The sequence below is a fragment of the Hemicordylus capensis genome, chromosome 3 (assembly GCF_027244095.1).
Source record: "Hemicordylus capensis ecotype Gifberg chromosome 3, rHemCap1.1.pri, whole genome shotgun sequence".
Taxonomy (NCBI): Eukaryota; Metazoa; Chordata; class Lepidosauria; order Squamata; family Cordylidae; genus Hemicordylus; species Hemicordylus capensis.
The window spans coordinates 64564444-64585856 of NC_069659.1; the positions used below are offsets into that span (position 1 = coordinate 64564444).

General features: G+C 42.3%; 1 protein-coding gene across 10 annotated transcripts in view; it reads left to right on the plus strand.

Annotated features, from left to right (window-relative positions):
* EPHA6 (EPH receptor A6) overlaps nt 1-21413 on the plus strand; it is a 750202-nt gene that overhangs the window by 586648 nt on the left and 142141 nt on the right. For 6 of the 10 annotated variants that reach the window (XM_053308761.1, XM_053308757.1, XM_053308758.1 and 3 more), the window contains 2 exons: nt 3928-4053; nt 21223-21284. In XM_053308761.1, the coding sequence (XP_053164736.1) occupies nt 3928-4053; nt 21223-21284 (188 nt within the window). Of the gene's footprint in view, nt 1-3927; nt 4054-19972; nt 20030-21222; nt 21331-21413 lie in introns of those variants that run through there. The other 4 variants (XM_053308759.1, XM_053308769.1, XM_053308762.1 and 1 more) reach the window with 3 other exon arrangements.

Here is a 21413-nt window from a genome sequence, read left to right on the forward strand (position 1 = left end):
ATATGGTCAGTATCCTCCACCATGAAGACAGATGCAAATAACTCATTCAACTTCTCTGCAATCTCCTTATCCTCCTTAATAATCCCTTTCACACCTTCATTAAAGCATATATTAAGCAAGGACAGGTATTCTTTTTAACAGCTCCCTCATAATTATAGATATCCCATCTATCCAAGTCTACCACTTTCTTAAGAAGAACTCTTCCAGTATTTGTGTAATAAAAATGAAGAACTTGGCTCATTTTATTTTCTAGCCCAATCAATCCCCCAAAGCTACCAATTAGATGCAATGATTGAGGAATAAACTTCTTCACATACATCTGTGCCAAACAAGCAGCGTTTGCAAAGTTCCACGTCATTACTCATGATGCCTCTTATCATTTTTTCCTGCCTGTTTTAGGTTGCAAACAAGTCTACACCTAAATCAAAAGGAATTGGTGACAGGAACTTATCTTAGGAACATAGAAGCTGCCTTATACTTAGTCAGAACATTGGTCCATCTAGCTCAGTATTGTCTACTCTGACTGGCAGCAGCTCCTAAAGGTTTCAGGCAGGAGTCTCTCCCAGCCCTACCTGGAGATGTCTGGGAGTAAACTTTGGACCCTGTGCATGCAAGCATGTAGCTTCTCTTCCACTGAGCTATAGTCCCATCATCTAAATGGAATATCTTAGAGCATGCACATGGCATCTAGCATTAAAATGCAAACCAAGGCAGACCCTGTTTAGCAAAGGGAACAATTCATGCTTGCTTCCTCTCTCTCTCTCTCTCTCTCTCTCTCTCTCTCTCTCTCTCTCTCTCTCTCTCTCTATATATATATATATATATATATACACACACACACACACACATTATATATCAGGCAGTATCTAAATACAATAGATAAGTAAGTAAATCTTCTACCCTCCAAAGCAGAAAGAATACTTGGAACTGTTTTGAAAGGTGTTGTTTCTAAACAGACACACACAAACACTTCTTTTGTCCAAGGTCTGATCCAGGTTATCTATCCTTGTTAAATGTGGTTTAATCCCAGCAATTTGACCAGGATTGCCCCAGGAAATCTATGTTCTCACAACCAGCTCCATGGGGCTCAGCAATCTTTAACCAGGATTGTAGTAATTGTGGGCATAGCAAATATTAATGAGAATTTGCTCCAATTTTAGTCTTTGCTTTCTCAGCATTAATCCCATTTCAATACTGAGCACTGAGATTACAGTTGCTCTTTGCAACCTATAGGGGTGATTCTCTCGATCAACAAAAATCGGGCTAGGAGAGCCTAGCCCGATTTTTGTTGGTCAAAAGAACCACCGGGCTCGCAGCCCTGCTAAAAAGCAGGTTTGCGGAGTGAGCGCTCCAGCAAACCTGCTTTTTAGGCTCATGGGTAGCCATGGCATGGCTTTGTGCTGCTCCTACTCATGAGTAGACCCCCAGCCAGGAGGTGAAAAGCCACCTCCTGGCTCCGGGGGTCTCCCCGATATGCCCTGCGCACTCGCGCAGGGCATACTGAGGCTTGCGGGGGCCGCGCGACCCCCATCCCCTGCTGGCTCCGTCACAGAGCCGGCCATCATGTGGGCGGCTGATCCGGCCACCCAGGGCTCCCTGCCCGCTCGTCTGCGGGGAGAGCGGGTCTCCCTGCAGTTTTTACAAAAGCAGGTCTCATGGATCATGAGACCCGCCTCATAGTCTACTATGATTGATAGAGCCAGGTCTCATGATCAGTGAGAATCGGTTCCTGAGAGTGCGCGGGGAGAGAGGTGTTAAGCCCGCTGTCCCCACACACGAACAGAGAAGGAGCCTGGGTGGCCGGATCGGCTGCCCACACGATTGCCAGCTCCGTGATGGAGCCGGCAGGGGCTGGGAAGCTCGGGGATGTGCGAGTGTGCAGGGCATACTGGAAATTGAAATTGCAAAATCTGAATCCAAAACATTTTGGATTTTAAAAAATGGCCCCATGGAAAAACTAGTGGGTGGGGGTGGTAGTGCCCAATGGGTGGAAACTACCACCCAAATTTCAGAGGAATTGGGCAAAGGGCTGGATTTTGGTGAATTTTTGAAGTATAGGATTTTTCCCAAAGGGAAGAATTGAGGTTTTATCAAAAGTCTAGCTTCATGTTGGGGGGAAAGGGGTGGCCCAGAGCAGAGTAGGGTGGGTGGTAGTGCCCAGTGGGGGCAAGGAAGCTGCCAGAATTATTTCAAAGGAATTGGGCAGAAGGCTGATTTTTAAAGATGTAATGGATTTTGCGTGTCTGTAAAGTTCTTCCCCATAGGGAATGATGGACCTCCATAATTCCTCCCCCATAACTGCACTTGGGGGGCACCAGGGTGGCCCAGAGCAAGTGGTGGTGTAGACCACATAGGGTGCCAACCACCCCCATGGGTTGCTAACCCATGGGGTACTGGGTTCTGTTGTTTCTGAGATGTTTTGAGTGTAGATTCAGATTCTCTGGTAGCATATGAGAGTGGATTCATAGTTTGTCTTTGAAAATCTATTATGCTACCAGAGAATCTACACTCAGAACACCTCCGAAACAACATAGCCCAGCAACCCATGGGGGCGGCTGGCACCCTATGTGCACTACACCACCACTCACTCCCGGCCACCCCAGTGCCCCCCAGGTGGAGTTATGGGTCTGCTGAAACCTCCATTATTCCCTGGGGGGGACCTTAAAGAAGCGTAAACTTCCAACAATTCCTAAGAAATCAGCCCTTTGCCCTATTCCTTTGGAATCTGGGTTGTGGCAGGCACCCCTTGGGGCACTCCCACCCAACCCACTGTTGTGCCCCTCAGGCCCTCTTTCTGCCCCGAATCTGCCCCAAAGACATTTCAACTTCAGAAATTCTTTAAAAATCAGCCCGTTCCCCAATTCCTTTGGAATCTGGGTGGCAGCAGGCACCCATTGGGGCACTACCACCGGAACCACTCTTCTGCCCCTAAAGCCCCCTTTCTGCCCCCAATCCACCCCAAATAACATCAACATCGCACATCAACAACAGCAGAGCTTTGGAAAAAATCAGGCAGATTTCCAAAGGTCATGCATATCCACATCCCCCCTGCCCAAAATGCAATTGATCTACACACAACAGTGTGAAACAACAACAATGAAATGCACACTGCCCCACTGGCCAATGAGGGTAAATGCACACTGCCCCACTGGCCAATGAGGGTAAAATTTACCCTTAAATTTGCTTAAAAGGAATAAGGAGGCAATTGCCAGCAGATCAGACCATGCTTTCGCTGGCTAATCTGCAGGCTGGAAGGGCTGGAAATTCAAACAGATGTCAAAACTAAAAATGGAAACTGAAGGAGAAAGACTTTCTGTGATTGCAAAATGGAGTTCCAAAACAGCCGAAACAACAAAACATTTTGTATCCGAAACAGGGACGTTTTGTTTTGGCTACAAAATTTTCTGTTTTGCGCACTGGGTGTTTTGTTTTGGATACAAAACAGCCAAAATGGCCTGTTTTATTCACAAAACGTTTTGTATCCAAAACGAAACGCACATCCCTAGTCTGCTCTGGTTCCAACTGCTGTATTCATCTGTGTGCTGGGCTTGCAGACCCAAACAGAGGTTCTTCTTATCTGTGGGGAGTAGCATATCTTTCCCCCAAAACCGCCTCCCATATGATCATCAATATTCTATACCCTAGTAGGTATTGAGTTTGGGGAAAGAGTTTGGGGGAATGTAAAGAGCTGATTTAAATTCTCTGATCTCACACTTGGAGTTGGAATGTATGTCATTCATTGTCTCTCATCTGTAGATAACATTTCTATGTTTGGCCTCCATCAGCTGTTAATTTTGGGCTTCATAAGCTTACCAGCTGACCATAATTGGTTACAAATTAATATTTAACAATATTTTTGCAGGCTCTCTTTTTCAGCAATTAAAATAACTGCCTGTATATTTAATGACCATTTTTATCTTTTATAAGGATCCTTCCCGACCATTGGGGTGCAGTCTCTTTGCCCAAGATTCCTGAGGGAAGGATTTTTAAATAGCATTCCAGCCCCACATCCTCTGTCAGCAGGAGGATCTTTGCCCCCCAGGATTTCCACTGGTAGGTACTCCATGTGAAACTTCAAAGCACCAGTTCTTAGGGAACGTTTATTCTTGGAACCAAAATAAGGAATACAGTTCATTTATGTTGCTTATACATTTTGTTACACAAAATACTTGCTATTTCTCTCATGTATTCTTTTAAGTGCATGTTATATAAGATCTAACATAATCTTAAAAGAAATTAAGGTTATATCACAGTCAGCAAAAGTTGTAATTTAACAGGGATGTTGTAAAATCCAAATAAGTAAAATGAAAGGAATTTTTTAGATACTCAGATTTAAACAAACAAACAAAAACAAAAAAAACCACCTGAGATGGGAGAACGGGAATATGCTAGATATACACTAGAGTAGGTAGCATGCTAGATATACCTTTGAGTATAATATAGCAGTATGCAGCAATGTGTTATAGAATATTCTTAGCATTTGCACAGGGTTGCACAGGTGTAAAAATGTGTTTGGTGTCTGTTATGATATTGATATTTAGTAAGGTCAATTGGTCCACACCAGAGACGGGGCTGTAGCAGCCAGGAGAGCATCTCTTTTACATGCAGAAGTGCCTGGATCAATCCCTGGCAGCTCCAGGTAGAACTAGAAAAGACTTCTGCTGTAAACCTTGGAGAGCCACTGCCAGGCAGTGTAGACACCACTGAGCAAGATAGACCAATCATCTGACTCGGTATACAGCAGCTTACTATATTCCTATGTTCCAGTGTCAAGGACTTAAGGAACATGGATGTAGCTTTACAAATGATTACATAATAATGTACATGATGAAAATGTATTGCTCTACTTTCTAGTGGAACACAATTTAAAAAGAATCCAAATTTCCATGTGCACCTGAGAGCTCATTATTCTTCTGTAGTACAAATGAACTATTTTTATACAGTATAAATTGACAATTAAGAAAAGATTGAATTAACAAATACTTGCTAGAAAAATTATACAGTGACTACCATATGGGAGTGATTATTCATTCTGAAACTCAAGTACAATTTGCAGGATTCCAGTACAAAGAAAATTAGCCTTTATAAGGTTTTCTTGATCAAATCTGTTTATCCTTACTCTAATGTGCATTTTTAAACTGAAACATCATTAATTCTTTCCCATTGGTAATATTTATGCAATAAAAATGCAGAATACAGCATTGTATGTTTTAATAATAAATGCACATTGCCTGGAACAATAAGATGAAATGCTGCTTTTACTTCTGCATTTGTAAGAGTGAATAGCTAATACGTCATTTTAAACTGACTCTTTTCAAGCTGATTCAGGAAGATTAATCTGCCCACAAACACACATAGGTTACATACATGGTTTACCCACTTGAATCTGATCTTGCATGTGCACATTGATGCTGCTAGGGAGACATAAAACCCTCATCAAATACTTGGCTACCTGGGGTATTCCTGAACCTAGGAAGAGATAATCAGCACTGTCAGCAATGACACTGGCCGCATTTGCACATAACACAGAACCACAGTTGAATAGGCCTGTGGTTCTGCGGATGTTATGCCTGAATATGGGGAACTGCAGTCGGGCACGGTGACAAAACTGAGGGTTCAGGATTGGAACTCCAATCTGAATCCTAGGGTTGTAGTGAGTTTTGTTGCCACAACCCGAGGTTCCAGGCATTCTGTTGTACATCCGAATTTGGAACTGCAGGCTGCTGGCCATGGAACTGGAGTTGAAGGTGAAAGCCTAAACTCTGGCGTGATTGGCTGTGTGAACTGTCCTTCAGAAAAGAAGGAAGACCGCACAGCCAGGCCCCCACCCCCACCTCTCTGCAGTATCTCTGACAGCAGAGAGACAGCTCTCCTGAATGTCTTAATTTGGATGGGAGAGCAGGGGGAGGGGGTGTGAAACATGTGAATGCGGCCACTGTCCATTGGCAATCTGTTTGTAGTGATCACCTAACCCAGGGTTTCCCAAACCTGTGGTACTCCAAATGTTGCTGAACTTCAACTCCAATGATGGGAGCAACATCTAAGTACCACAGGTAACCTGACCTAAATGAAGACACCCTCTGCCCTCCTTACCCCCAAACAGGAGATCAATACTTTCAGAGCAAATAGTGCCCATCATCTGTTCAGGGGGAATACTGAATAAAGATCATACTACAGTGGGAACACAACTGGCTGCTGGCTGTGAAGATTTTTAGATTAAGGCCGTTATATATGCTGAAAGTTAGGTCCTATGGAGGATGATCATTAACTAAGTAGCTATTAGCACCATTTTTCATTTCTCTCTCCCTCTCTCTCTCCAAAACAAAATCATTTTTGTCCAGGGGAGCAATCCCTGCTAATTTTGTCTTTCTTTTTTATTTTTATTTATGGTTTTATTCCTCTATGATTTTATTCTATTAAGATGGTCTGGTATGGTTATACTGTATTTTATTTGTTGTTTTTTAAACTATATTTCAATTATAGTAATTATGTGAAGGTTGCGAACATCACGTGGCATCTAGATAAGCTGCTAGGCAGTGCTGGCAAGATGCCTCTAAATACCAGTTGCAGGGAAGCAACAGCAGGAGAGAGGGCATGCCCTCAGTTCTTGCCTGTGGGCTTCTCAGAGGAACCTGGTGGGCCACTGTGTGAAACAGGACTCCAGACTAGATAGGCCTTGGGCCTGATCCAGCAGGGCTGTTCTTATGTTCACCATACAAAATATCTTCCCAGCACACTGGCCTACTAGAGGAGGAAGAGATGAAAGAGAATTTGCATGTGCCAAGTCGGGCAGCCTCAGTGAGTGGCACTGCTAAGAAGAGAGTGCATCTTTGCTAAGCAGTTGCTTACTACTACTCTGCAAAGAGTTTCTATAATGTGGCAGTCAGCAGAGCCTTAGCCCACTCTCCTCGCAGACAATCAGGCCTGCAGCCCTGGTCAGTACATGACTACTGGCTCCATCACGGATCTGGTGGGGGCTGCGGGGCTTGGGGGCTATGCAATCCCCCAGAATTCCCAGGATGCCCCACGCAAGTGTGTGGGACAATCTGGGGGGAACCCCCAAGACCGGGAGGCTACTTGTAGCCGCCTAGCCAGGGGTCTACTTGTGTGTTGCCATGCGCCACAGCGGCACACATGCAAAAAAAAAAAGGATAACAGAGCGCTTGCTCCATTAACCTTGTTTAAGGGGAGGGGGGTTTAGGCAGGCTAGCCACCTTAGAACCACCAGGCTCGCCCACTAGCCTGGTGGTTCCAACGATCACTGGAAAGCGGGCTAGGCTCCATTAGCCCTCTTTCCAGTGACCGTGAGAATAGGCTCAGTGTCTGAGAATACCACCTCCCTTGGCTTTATTAAAACACAGGACATGCATGTTACTTCCAAGCCATTGAGGCGCTTCACACGACATGTGTGAAGCACCAGGAGGGTTTGTGCAGGGAGATGAGCAGCCTCCAAGCCACACGAGTAGCCTCCAAGCCCTGGGCGACCGGATTGGCTGCCCACATGACTGCTGGCTCCATCACTGAGCTGGTGGGGGCTGCGGGGATCGGGAGTCACCCGGCCCCGAGAAGTTCCAGGATGCCCTGCGCAAGCATGGGGGACATTCTGGAGAGACCCCCTGAGACCAGGAGGCTGGCTGCAGTCTCCCAGTCAGGGATCTACTCATGAGTTAACGCGCGCCGCAGCAGCACACAAGTAAAAAAAGAGGGTTAACAGAGCACTCAGTCCATTAACCTCATTTAAGGGGTGGCGGGATTAGGTGCGCTAGTCTCCTTGGAACCACAAGGCCTACCCACAAGCCCAGTAGTTTCAACGATCAGTAGAAAGCAGGCTAGGTTCCCTTAGCCCACTTTCTACTGATCATGGGAATAACTTCAGCAACTTTCTAGTCTATAAGGCTATTTTCATGCGCAGCCTAACCCAGGCTAGGGAAGCTGAGCCTTATGCTGCATGTTATGCTGCATGTGAGAACTGTCGGGATCTGGCCTGATCTCAGTGGGGCAGCATTGCCTAGCCCTGTTTTTAAACTCAGCTCTTAGCTAGGATTCTGGGATTATGTGTTGGCTGGGACTGTGTTTAGCCCCAGTGGGCACAGAGATGGGTGCCTAAAATGCCTGTCTCCTGGGGAAATCCCCCTATGCATCATGTATGTCATGTGGTGCATTGTGGGAAGCTTAACCAGCCTTTCCGCCATCCGCTCACCGCTCTGCCACCCAGTTGTGTGAAAGACCTCTATATGCTCATAGCAGTTAAACAGGCGTTTGACCAATATGCTCCATACTCGCTACTGATGTTTGCTGATTTATACACATTACCCAAATATCTGTAGAACATTTACAGAAAACAATGGTTTTGAGATGTAACAGACCAAAGCTTGAGAAAAACAGGCAAATTACTCTTCCTGGGTATTATCTGCACAGCTATAATTGCTGCACAGCTTTCATGCTGGATGCTTCTGTCTTGTTTTTATATTCTGTTTTCTTCCCGCTCTATAATAGATTTTAAATTCTGTTTTACTTTGTTATGTGTTAAGCCTTTTTGTTTTATTTTGTTCTTTGTACATCACATCCATTTATATGTGTCTACATAACTGGAAAACTGAGCTGAAACAATGCTTAATATTTTTGAAATTTCAGCTCAAAATACACACTGTAACACTAGAAGTTCTGCTTGTAGTTTTGCATAACATTCATATGCAAAGAAATGAACAAAAAATAGGAACTGGTAATTGAATTAATGACCGCTTTGCCTGTGCCAAAGTTTTTACTCCCAGCTTTTGTTTCTATTGTATGTGAGGTCTGCTTTGATTTGTCCTCTTAAACAGGCTCCCCCAACCTGCGGCCCTCCAAATGTTGCTGAACTACAATTCCCATCATCTCAAACACAATAAGTTGTAGCTGAGGGTGATGGGAATTGTAGTTCAGCAACATCTGGAGGCCCACAGTCTGGCAAGCCTGCTCTTAATGAAGAGATACAAGTCAGGCTCTTCCTGTTTCTTCACCCTTTCCTAAAGGGTTACTGATACCATCCCTCCTTCTTGATGTCACAGACATATGATATAGTGTCCTTCATGATCCAAACATGATGACCTTAATGATGTACATACCTCACAACCTTCAAGTTTTTTATATGCCATGTTTCTTCCATAATGAAATTCAAGGCAACATATGTGTGTACCAAAGCCATCACCCATCCAAGGCACTGGCCAGAACTAGACGTCAAGTTTGATGCATCAGGTTCTTCAAATGAGAGCCTGAGATCCTTTTATTCTGCAAAACTACACCTTAATCCAAAGGACAGATAAGGAGCTCCTAAGCTTGCAACCTACTGGCATCCCTCCCTGGTTTGGTGTGTCCACCTGCCATAATCCTGCTCTTTCAGTCTGAGCATCCATTTATTTATTTATTTATTTATTTATTTAGGGTAGGGGACTAATAAAATACTGAGCCCTTCCCCAGAGTATGGTGTCCTTAGACCCAGGGCACAATGAGAACTCTATCTCTGCCTCTTTCCTTCAATGCAGCCTTTACACCATCCTGCTTTATGACACACCACCAACTTTCTCCTGCCCACTTTTCTCCTTCTACTCCATTCTCTTATCTGAAAAGCATGTTTCAAGGGATAAGTCTCAGAATCTTTTGTACTGTTCTATCTGACAGTGATCTCTGTATTACCATTGTGAAGTGGACAGATAGGGAAATTATGTTGAGAGAGCTTATATGCCCGTATTGCTTTGTTTTACCCCAGCCCTTTGAATGACACAGAAATGTGATCAATTCTGCATCAAAGTTCTATTCCTGACTCACTAAAACTAGGGATAACTTAAATTCTCTTTCCCAGGGAAGAAAAAGCTCTTTGATACATAATTAAAACAGGATTACTGAATTTCAGAAATACCCAATTTGAACATGTATCATGCAGGGCCAGAACACACTTTTTGCCATGAATATACTGCCAAGAACAGCTTCCCTGTGATGACTGATGCTCCCAGTCCATGTAGTGGATGTATCCCTCATCTTCTCCAATCGTTCCTAAATCTATGTGACCATAATGTTTGGAAGTACTTACCAACTGAATTGTGGCCATCACATTGTGAGTTTTTATTCTTTAAAAACTGTGGTCCCTGGGATTGTGGATCAGGGTTATGGAGGCTTACAATATGATGTTGCCATCATTAAAGTTCCAAATATTAAGGCAGGAAGGAAATCAAATTCCATGGAAAGGAGTATTTGGTGGAATCTCCATGGCTTGGATCCTCACTTCTGTGAGTGAAATTATATGAATGGAATGGAACTTTTTTTATCTCTCTCTTTCCATTGCAGTTCTTTGCACCCCTGAAAAGCTGCTTCTAGAGAGTGGGGAACTCTCTAGAACAGCATGGCATGTGATCAAGAGAAATGCAACTGGAAAATAAATTTGTCAAAAATTGAGTACTCTTTCTCTTTGTGGGAGCAGAATTGCCTGCTTCAACAATGTCATATTTGAAACCAAGCCAATATGTGCCCCATTTCTCAAATAGAATCTGCAACTTTCAACTGGTATTAATTGCTTACATGCGCTTGGTATAAGGGAAATTAGAAGGGAATTATTTGACCAGATATATTTTAGAATAACTAAAATCCAGAGGCTTAGAACATCCTTCCATTTTAATGGAAGATGGATAGCTTAAAATGTCATGAGATGTAATCCATAGTTAAGAATGCCAAATTACCTTAAATTAGACATTAAAACCCACATTGTACAGTACTTATGACCAATATTTTCAATGTGAAACAGGTATGTCTACCTTGCTCTAGATTCCTAGAACTAAAGGCTTTGGAAGTGTACACTCAACAGAAGCAGAAAAGGAAACCTGTTACTTATTAAGATATTAGAGGAGGCCATAGAGCTTTTATTTCAGCACTGTGCACACACACATGGCTGTTGCTGAATGGAAACTGATAGTCCACCAGGAAACTGCTGCATGACCTACTACTGGAGCTCAGCACATTCTAGTTTATAAGAATAGCTGGAAAAAAATGCAATATTTCTTTGTCATATTTTTATACCACCTTATAGGTACATCTCTAGGCAGTGTACAAAATTTAAAACACAATATAAAAGAGTAAAAGCATTACAATTCCACAAAGAATAATAAAAACAATCTCATAAAATAAACAGGTTATTAAAATTAATTCAAGTTAATCGCCTGTGAAAACAGGTGCAAGGGTCTGCCTAAAAACAAACAGAGAAGGAGATGTTCTTATTTCAATAGGGAGCATACTCCAAAGCCCCGAGGTAGTCTAAGAGAAAACCCGGCCCCAAGCCACCACCAAACAAGCCAGTGGTAGCCATAATGAGACCTCTCCAAATGATCTTAATAGGCAGCAGTATTCATGACAAAGGAGGCTCTCTCTTAAATACCCTGGGCCCAAGCCATTAAGATCTTTTTATGTAATAACCAGCACTTTGTATTTCTCCCAGAAATGTATCAGCAGCCAGTGCTGTTCTTTTAATATTGGTGTTATGTGGTCTCTTCAGGTTGTCCCAGAGAACAGTCTGGCTGCTGCATTCTTTACCAATTGTAGTTTCTGGACTACATACAAAGGCAGCCCCACAAAGGGTGGTGAAAATCAGTAGTAAAACCTGGAAGTTACCAGCCTATGTACCACAGTTTTAAGGCCATTTACCTCCATAAATGGACCTAGCTGACCTATCAGCCAAAGCTGATAAAAAGCACTCCTGGCCACTATCTCAACCTAAGAAACCAGAGATAATTTTGGGTCCAGAAACACTTCCAAGCTACGTACCTGATCTTTCAGGGGGAGTGTAACCCCATCCAGAATAGGCGGATCTAAACCATCTCTCGGGTCCCAACTCCCAACAATCAGTTACTCCGTCTTATCTGTATTCAACATCAGTTTGTTATCCCTCATCCAGCCCATTACCACCTCCAGGCAGGCATTTAGGGAAGATATGCCATTGCCTGATAAATGGCATCAGATAAATTATGGTATCTGTTTTATTTGAAGTTCTGAATTATTTATTTTATTTATATACTGCCTTTCTGTACAAGCAGCCAAAAGCAGTGCAGAATAGAGCTCCTTGCACACCCCCACAACTTCTGCCAATTGAGCAGATATTCATACATGCAACACTCTGTGTAATACACCGGGAAGCACCCCTACCCTCCTGGCTTTCTATCTTCATGACTGGTTTTGTTGGCAGTTTAGAGTATTTAGAGATTGTTTGTTTGAAAGTTAGGTCTTAACTGAAGTTGTCAGCTATTCAACAGTTTAAGCCTTCTTTCCCGATAATAAAAAAGAAGGAATAGTACTTACCTTCTTTTCCCACTGAGCTCCATGTAATCAAAAGAGGCTCCTTTCAAGCTGTCCTGCACACTTCCCCACAAAACTCCTATGATACCTGTTTGCAAATTCCTATTCGCTTATCTATGATCGCTAATTTCCCTGGCCGCCTACTCTTATGTACTTCAAACTGAGGTAACCAGGATCAACAGGAATATGGCCCCTTCCACCATGTGTGTCTCACCTCAGCCCTAGCTAGCTCCTCCACTGTCTCTCTTCAAGCAAAAGAGAAACTGAAACTGAAAGCCACACAGCCACCAAAACAAGCTCTGGCAAAAAAAATAAGCCCTGGCAAAAAACAAACACCAACACACACACTGGGACTTCTCCCCTAAAGAGATACCAGCCCCTCAAAATCCCCAGTACTCTATTCTCTACACTTCCACTTCCTTCCCCCTTTTCAGAGCCAGGAAATTTGAAGAAGGGAATAGACTACAGGGGAGATGCTCTATAGAACACTTCCTTCTCCACTTCCTCTCCTTTTTTACAGCCAGCCCAGCAGTGGATGCAAAGGAAGGGGGTGGAGGAAGGCATATGCCAAGTAAGTCAGCAATGCCTATTGTTCCCACTGCAAAGTAAGAAGGACCTGGTGGAATGCACTGAATGCACTCAGTGGAATTGCCACTGAGTCATGGCAATGGTGACTACTGCCATCCCTGTGAAGAAAAATGAGAAGAATGTGTGAGTAAGAGTAGTTAAGTGGTGGCAGAACCTGTCTCAGGCATGCTGAGGTCTGTCTTGTGACAATCTGCAGCAATATACAAATTAGTAGACAGGAAGTGAAAGCTCCAGTGGTGACCAGAAATAGGGTGTTTTGTTGCCGTGGTGTAGTGTATTTGGAATGTAATTTTCTGAGAAGCTCACCTGGCACTGATGTATTTTCAGCAGCATGCACACGCCTTTTTTATTTGTATAAGCATTCCAGCATGTTGTGTAGCTGGTTTTAATTGTGCTTTCTTTTCATGCTTCTATTGAATAATCTGCTGCTTCTGTGATTTTATATCTGAATGTCTATTGTTTTTGTTTATTTTGATTGTATGCTGGCCTGGGAGCTCTTTGTGAAGGGCAGCTTATAAATGTATTCAAAAAATTAAAAAGTACAGTATATGATAGAGGGAGAAGAAGTATCAGTCACACAGAGGATAGTGGAGCAAAGTAAGGACCAGCCTTGTTGAGTTCAGGAGGCACATAGTCTACAAGGCTGGCAGTGGCTAGGAAAGTGTGTTCTATCCAGCTCAAGAAAACCTAGTTTCTATCCTCCCTGCTGCAGAGGCCCTAATACAGGGGCATAACTATCATAGGGCAGGGGGAGACAGTTGTCTGGGGGCCCACTGCCTTGGGGGCCCCCCCAGAGGCAAGTCACGTGACTGACTCCCCCAGCCGCACACCCACCCGGGCTTCCTTCAGATGTATTCATCCTCCGAAATTTATTTGAGTGTTAAGACCTGGAGCTACTAGAACAGCAGGGGTGGGGGGCATTTTAAAATCTTGTCTCTGGGCCCACTCCAACCTTGCTACACCCCTGCCCTAATACTAAACCAATAAGCAGTACGCAATGGTGGCCCAAGGTACAGTAGCACCTGAAAAGAGGTGCTAAATACTGCCCTGCTCCATGTCTCTGGTGGGACCAGCCTCCTTGCAGAACTGACCCTTGCGAACACTGAAAGTGGTACAAGGGGCAGGATGAGGAAAGAAACCTTGGAGTTGTGAAATCAGAAGCTATAGAGAAAAGGAATGGAATACAAGTCATTTTGTAAATGAGCAGTCTAGCCATGAAACTTTATAGTCTGGTGAAATACATTCAGCACTCAACCATTTGGAAAAAACATGGGGGGGGGGACATTTGGAAAAACATTTTGGAACATTTTTCCATTTGGAAAAACATGGGAAGCTTTACAAGCTGGAAAACACATCAAGCTTCATTGTACATGAAAAAGTGTGGTAGAAAAAAATTATACCTCCTTGTGTAACACAGATGACCAAGAAACCATATTTCCTCCATCCAAGCGGTAGAAAACACTTCTATTATAAGCAAGCCTTTTGTACTTATCCACTCCTAGCCCCCACCCCTGTTTTTAACAAGAATTGTCTTGCACACCAGGGCATGCTCACTGTAATAAGGTCATTCCGGGACAAATACAGGAGTAAACTGCACATGTTCCACAGCTGAAAAGAAAACATCTTCTTAGCTGGCCTTCTGCTTCCAGTTACTCTCCATAGGGGCAACATGGGCAGGGCAGGCATTCATACCACCCTATTAACATTGTTTCAGCCTTCCGTAATCTGAGTATCTGGTAGCTAGCCAGGCAATTTTAGTCTGTTAGGTAGTAAAAAAATGGGGGGTGGGGGAGAGAGCTAATAAATATTGTGTGCCTTAATTCCATTATGTTATTCCCTAAGCAGACATTGAACATTTTGTTGTAAACACAAACTGCAGAGAGGGGTGTGCACTGAATATATTCTTCTTTTTGGAAGATTAATTTTATACTTTAAACGTTCACTAACACATGGGCTTTGCTTCAGTATTTGAAACTATGACAGGAGGCAACACTCTATATATTTTGTCATTGATATGGTACTTTATATTCTCATCCCTATTCATCATTCTACCATTAAATTAAATTACATGCTGCCAAGATTCTGTGCTGCAGTAAAAATTAGAAGCAAAGTTAAGAATAAATATTATATGAATTGTAAATAAAAGAGCTTTTTAAAAGGACATGATTCTGAATGGTATTTGATAGGTTTAACATTATTTCTTTGTAATGCATTGGGCACAATCCATCCAAAATTAAGCAATTTGAAGTCCCATTAATTTCACATGCTTAACTCACTCCATTCAATTCAGAATTTCAAAATGCTTCTCTTCGGCGGTGGTGGCGGGGGGGGGGGAATTGTGCTTATCCAGTGCAATTGTTTCCATATTTACTTAGAATTTACTTAGAAGTAAGTCCCATTATTTTCAGAAGGGCTTATTGTTTTGTAAGTATGTTTAGAATTGCAGCCTAGGTTACAAATGTTCTGAAGCTAAAGCTGTTAAATAAATATTAGTTATATTGCATCTGTAAAGGCTTTATCAACCAGTTTCTCTTACTCAGTTTTTCGTTCTCTAATCTGAATTATTACTGTTGTTGTTATTATTACTCAGATTTAATGGAGAATGCATGCATTTAACTCTGCATGCACACTACAGGGAAGGGGTGATTTCAGGAACATATTTTTAGGACTCATAGTTGGTTTTAGAAGGAAAGAGAGATAAATAACAATCTCACACAAACAACCAATAGTGTATGCACACTTTGTTAGTCTGCATGTCAGCCATTCTTCTTCTTCTTATTTAATCATCATCATCAACAAAAACAACTGATTTCATTTGTACTCTTCCAATGAGCTCAGAGTGGTAAAGGCAGATGTGACCGATGTAACTACTTTACTTTATCTTCACAGCAACCCTGCAAGGTAAATTAGGTTGAGAGAGTGACTGGTCCAAGGTCACCCAGTGAACTTGATGGCTGAGTGGGGATTTGATCTCCCTGGCCAATACTCTAACCAATATAGCTCATGGACTCTCCACACAATAAGAATCACACAGTACAAGTAACATAAATCAGACCACTAATAAAAGAGCCAATAAGTTGCATTGTTCTCCATGGTGATTTTATAAGGAGCAGTCTCATGATTCTTGGTTCTTGAAGAAAAAGAATTGTACAGCCAGGTACATTGCTTGCATTACACAATGGATGTTAGATGCGCTGCAACAGGCTGTGTTGTTCTATAAGGCACTCAGGAGCAATAATTTAAGCAAGAGTTATTACTGTCATCCTGCCCATTGTTCAAATGGTTAATTGCACCAACATTAGTCCTGTAGGTTACAGCTGTAACTCATCTTTTTGGCCAGGTGCAGATGAAGAAGAAGTAATGTGGATAACAGAGAAAGCAGCAAAAATACAAACAGGACAGATGTAAGGAAAGAGAATGTAATATATAGGGCTGCAGGGGAATCGCAGAAGTAGGACACCATATACAGTAGGGCATTCTGATTGGCTCCAGCCTTCATACTGTTAGTCCACATTCCCAGCTGGAGACCCTCACCACACGGGACCTTGTTACTAACTCCTGATTTTTTACAGAAGTTCATGCAGCCTACTTTTGCATCCAAGCCTCCCTACAGCCTGGGCTCTTCCTTAACGTTGGAAGTTTTGACAGAGAAAGTCTTGCCTCATAAGAGCTGAGTGTATGAAAAATTGTTTTTATTCTTTTTCCTTCAACAGTCCCTGAGCGGACTCTTCATTCATGATGCTGCATATCATCTTCACTCACACTTCTATATTTTAATTTATGCTGACATCTCTACCAACCCCTTTCTGACTGCTCTTGCAGTGCCTGCTCCTTTTCTGTTCTCTCCAAAATATTTTCATTGAGAAAGCTGGTGGCTACTTATACATTTTTAAATAGTAGCAAATCCAATACCATATGAAATCATTACATTACATTAAATGATCAAATCATAAAATAGCTTTCTGCTTTCTATTTCTACTATTGTAAGCCCTCTTCATAGATTCACTGAATGAGTTGAGAGGGGGGGGTTGAAGTGCCAACTGTTCCTGCTGTACAACTGCATGCTATCACTAGACTATAAGAATAGAACTTATGTGAGTCCAACTATACATCCTCCACACAGCAAAGGACCTTATTTTTCAAGGTTTCTGGTCATATCAGAGCCCTGTTCCAGCATTCAGTACAAGGCTGCAAGCATGTTGGGAGTCCCACGCTCACCCTTTCAACCATGATCTTCATGCCTACCATGGCATTATTTCTGAACATAGAACAGGGTGGAATCCCACAGTCACCTCTTCAGATGAGCACCATGGTAAGCATAAAGATCATGGCCAGGATGGTGAGTGAAAAGCGGGAGGTAGGATTTCTGGCCCATTTGCAGTACAGTGGTGTTGACTGAATGTCTGAATAGGGCTTAACACAGCCCTACATGCACATAGCTGTTGCATAGAGGCTCTGTTCACACCATCTGCTGGTATGCACATAGAATGAGGGCTAGGCCTGCAATCACCTCCTCCAAGCGATCTTTCAGAGAACATGTGATTTGCATTTGTGTGCGGACAAGGCTTTTCTTTCCTCTTATTCTGATAGTAAAGGAGAAGGACTAGAATTATAGCATTGGGAGGGACATTATAGCCCACGCAGGCCAACCCATTGGCCTGACTACAGCATCCCCAACACATGGCTGTTCAGCAAGGGATAGCCCATCACTTTCCTAATTGCATTGTTAAACTACTCTTCTGATAAGAGGTTTCTCCTAAATGTTCTGTCAAACATCTGTATACCCCAGTGTAATTTAATCACAGAAAATCTGCTCTTGCTCCTGCCCTCTTGGGAGCAAAAATTCCTCCTATTATCTTTGGCCTCTTTTCTGTGACAACCATTCAAGTATTTGAAGAGTGCTCTCATGTCCACCCTCAGTCTTCTTTTCTTCAGACTAGAACATACCTAGTTTCTTCAACCTTCCTCATTGGGTTTGTTTCCAGACCCTTGACTATCTTCACTGTCCTCTTCTGAGCCCATTCCAGTTTGCCCACATCCTTCTTAAAGTGTGGAACCCAGAAAGGGCACAGTACTTCAGATGAAGTCTAACTAGTATGAAATAAAGTGGAACCATTTTGTTTTGTGACTTGGAAACTGTGTTTTGCCTTAAGATGCAAACACAGTAAGCATGAAGAGTGCAGCCGGGTGTGTGTGTGGCTGATGTGCCAGATTCTCACTGAGGGTGAGACTTCCAGAACTGCTTGGAAAGCTGTAAGCGTATACATGGGGATTTAATTTAAAGTAGGGCAGGGCAGGAGCTGTGCCCTTGCAGTGAAGGCTGCTCTGAGCTCTGAAAGGAGAGCTGGTCTTGTGGTAGCAAGCATGACTTGTCCCCATAGCTAAGCAGGGTCTGCCCTGGTTACATATGAATGGGAGACTTGATGTGTGAGCACTGCAAGATATTCCCCTCAGGGGATGGAGCCACTCTGGGAAGAGCAGAAGGTTCCAAGTTCCCTCCCTAGCTTCTCTAAGATAGGGCTCAGAGAGATTCCTTCCTGCAACCTTGGAGAAGCTGCTGCCAGTCTGTGAAGACAATACTGAGCTAGATAGACCAATAGTCTGACTAAGTATATGACAGCTTTCCTATGTTTCCTAAAGGCTGATCAGGCAAAGAGCTTGCACACAGGGGCGGGGGGGGACAATATTTGCTGGTTTCCCCTCCCTCCAAAAGTGCTCTTTGTCTTCAACAAATATGTCCCCAAAAATGAAAAACAAATAATATGCAAAATATATGCAAGGTTCTCAGAAAATACTCATGTTCTTTGTCCTTTTTATCCTTTTATCTGCTGTTCATTTCAAACAGAACTAATACAGGCATTTCCACAAAACGTGTTTGTTATTTTATTAAATTCTTCCTAGTCTTACATACAAGAATATTCATTACAGTAGTCCTGCATATATTATTCACTCCTTTGTATTATTAACATTACCTAAATCACATCTGATGGGATGCCCTGATTAGCATGTAAATTGAACCATTTTGCCTCAGTAGTTTTGAAGTGATGGCTTACTCCTGCACACAAACAGCAAAGGCTTGTCGAGTAAATACAGAAGCTAAAATTAGTACCAGAATGACTTGGATGTATTTGTGACAAACATGGAATGTTAATTATATATTCTAAACCAATGTATATCATGTTGTAAAGAGAGGACCCGGAGCCTGAAGTGGCAAGCAACATAATCCTTAGCAGTTTACATATTGTTTTCTCCTAGTCAGGCAGCTTGCAGAGTTAGATCTGCTCAGCTTAGAACCATCACTTAGAACTGACTTGATGCTTTGTCATTTCATTAATTAACTCTTGATAATACACCAAAATGTTTGAAATGTCTGTATAAACATGTGTTATGCCTGCATTTCCATTGCATATTATGGATGGATGCGCTGTATGTAGTGATCTATCTGAGAGGAGTGAACACCAAACACTGGAGCTCTGCAATTGGACCTCTCAACATAATTTTCTTCCTGTAAAGTAGAGGGTAATCGGGATCAGGGTCACAAGGTAGGAGGGGTCCCATGCTTAATCTTCTACAAATGACCCCACAAGTTTGCTATTAGCCATGGAGAGGGAAACTATATAGAGAAAGCCATTTGCTATTAGCCATTATAGGGAAACTATAGAGAAAAAAATTGTGGAGGGGGAAACTTTATAAGAACAATTTTCTATGCTTAATCTACAAGTCATCCCACCTCAGGTTGACATGGAAGGGAACACTTACTGGTACAAATTGTGTCCATATGGGCCCCCATAGACCTGATCCAAATCACCTTAGCCTCCATGGCTGCTTCTGCAAGAAGAAAATAATATTGGGGATTCCAGTCACAGATTCCCAATGTAATGTGCAATTTGGCCCCGGAACATACAAATAATCACTGATGTTACAGTATGCAGGTGATGAGCATGCATGTTTTAACCAGCCTTTAGGCACAGATAATGATGCTTAGCGTAACTACAATACAATGCCATTACTTTCAAAGTAGACTTCTGTGAAAGGATCACATGCTTCTGAGCTGTGCTTTTGGTTCCAGGTAATATTATTCAAAACAATGAGTAAAAGGACTTACAAATAACAAACATGAAGGACTACAAAAGCTAAGAAAACCAAATTGTGGAACATGCATCCAAAATGCCTGTGTCAGTTAAGTGAAAATACTTAATTGGCATATTTTTTCAGTTATATATTGAAAAAAGAGATTTTGAATCTGAGTTTATACAGAATTATATATTGATACTCTCTGACTTCCTTTAGTGTTTTTAGAATAATTATTCATATATTCTAAGCTAGAACAGTAACTTATTGAAGTCAATAATGCCAACAGATTCCCATGGGCTTCATATCTTTCCCCACTGGTTTCCACCAGTATGGGTACCGTATCTAGTGTAAATGATGACATTAAAAGACTTTGCTTATCATTTGGATTTGAGAAACTGAGATACAGTCCCAATTAAGCAATGGCAATCCCTACATTTATGTTTGAGACTGTAAAGCCCACCAGTTTGCAATGTAGTAACTTTTGGAGCATTCATAAGGAACTATTCCATATAGTTTCCCACAATAAATTGGTGTGGTAAAACCATTAGTCCTAATCCAGATCGCTTTAAGCACCACAAAGTGAGAAAGGTTTTTAATTATCACCTCTAGAAGATTCCCAGCACCAAGAGAGTTGCTTGGAATATCCTCCCTCTCCTCGCCCCGAAAAAAGAATAGTGTTCAGAGAGGCAACAGTTCGGTCTACAGTATACACACTCATCATCCAAACCAGCATACTGTGTCATTGTACATGCAACACCCTCCACTACATTTTCAATAGAGAACATAGTTACTGCCATTTACTGAGTCAGACCATGGACCCCTCTTAGTCAGTATTATTGTCCCTGGCAGCAGATCTCCACAGATCTCAGACAGGGGTCTTTCTCATGTTGCCTGGAGATGCCAGGGATTGAACCTGGAACGTTATGCTAAGAGAAGATCTACCCCTTAGCTATAGCCCTGTCCCCACTACTTTTTCAAGTCCACAGGACAGTGGAGGCTCGAAATATTAGATTCCAATTTGAGCCATTAAAAACAAAGAAAATCAAATGAATGCCTTCTTTAATCTACCAACATGACCAAGCGAAATATGGCTTAGAAATAATAGAACAATGAGGTGCTACAGTGGAGGATTAGAATATGAGCAACATATTTTACTAATGCAAATAATCTTTTCCTAACAGCTGGAAATATAACAAACCCTTAATATACCTATAATCCTAACACGTTCCTTTGCTGTCTTTGCAGGCAGACCAGTAATGATTGTGGTTGAATACATGGAGAATGGATCCCTTGACTCCTTTCTACGGGTGAGGTGTCATTTTCACAGGACATTTGAATAAGAAGCCATTCTAAGTAAAGATTCTAAATCATTTATCATAAATTAATTTTACATAATGTTATTCATGGATTTTTAGTTGAAGAGAAGCATTTTCCCC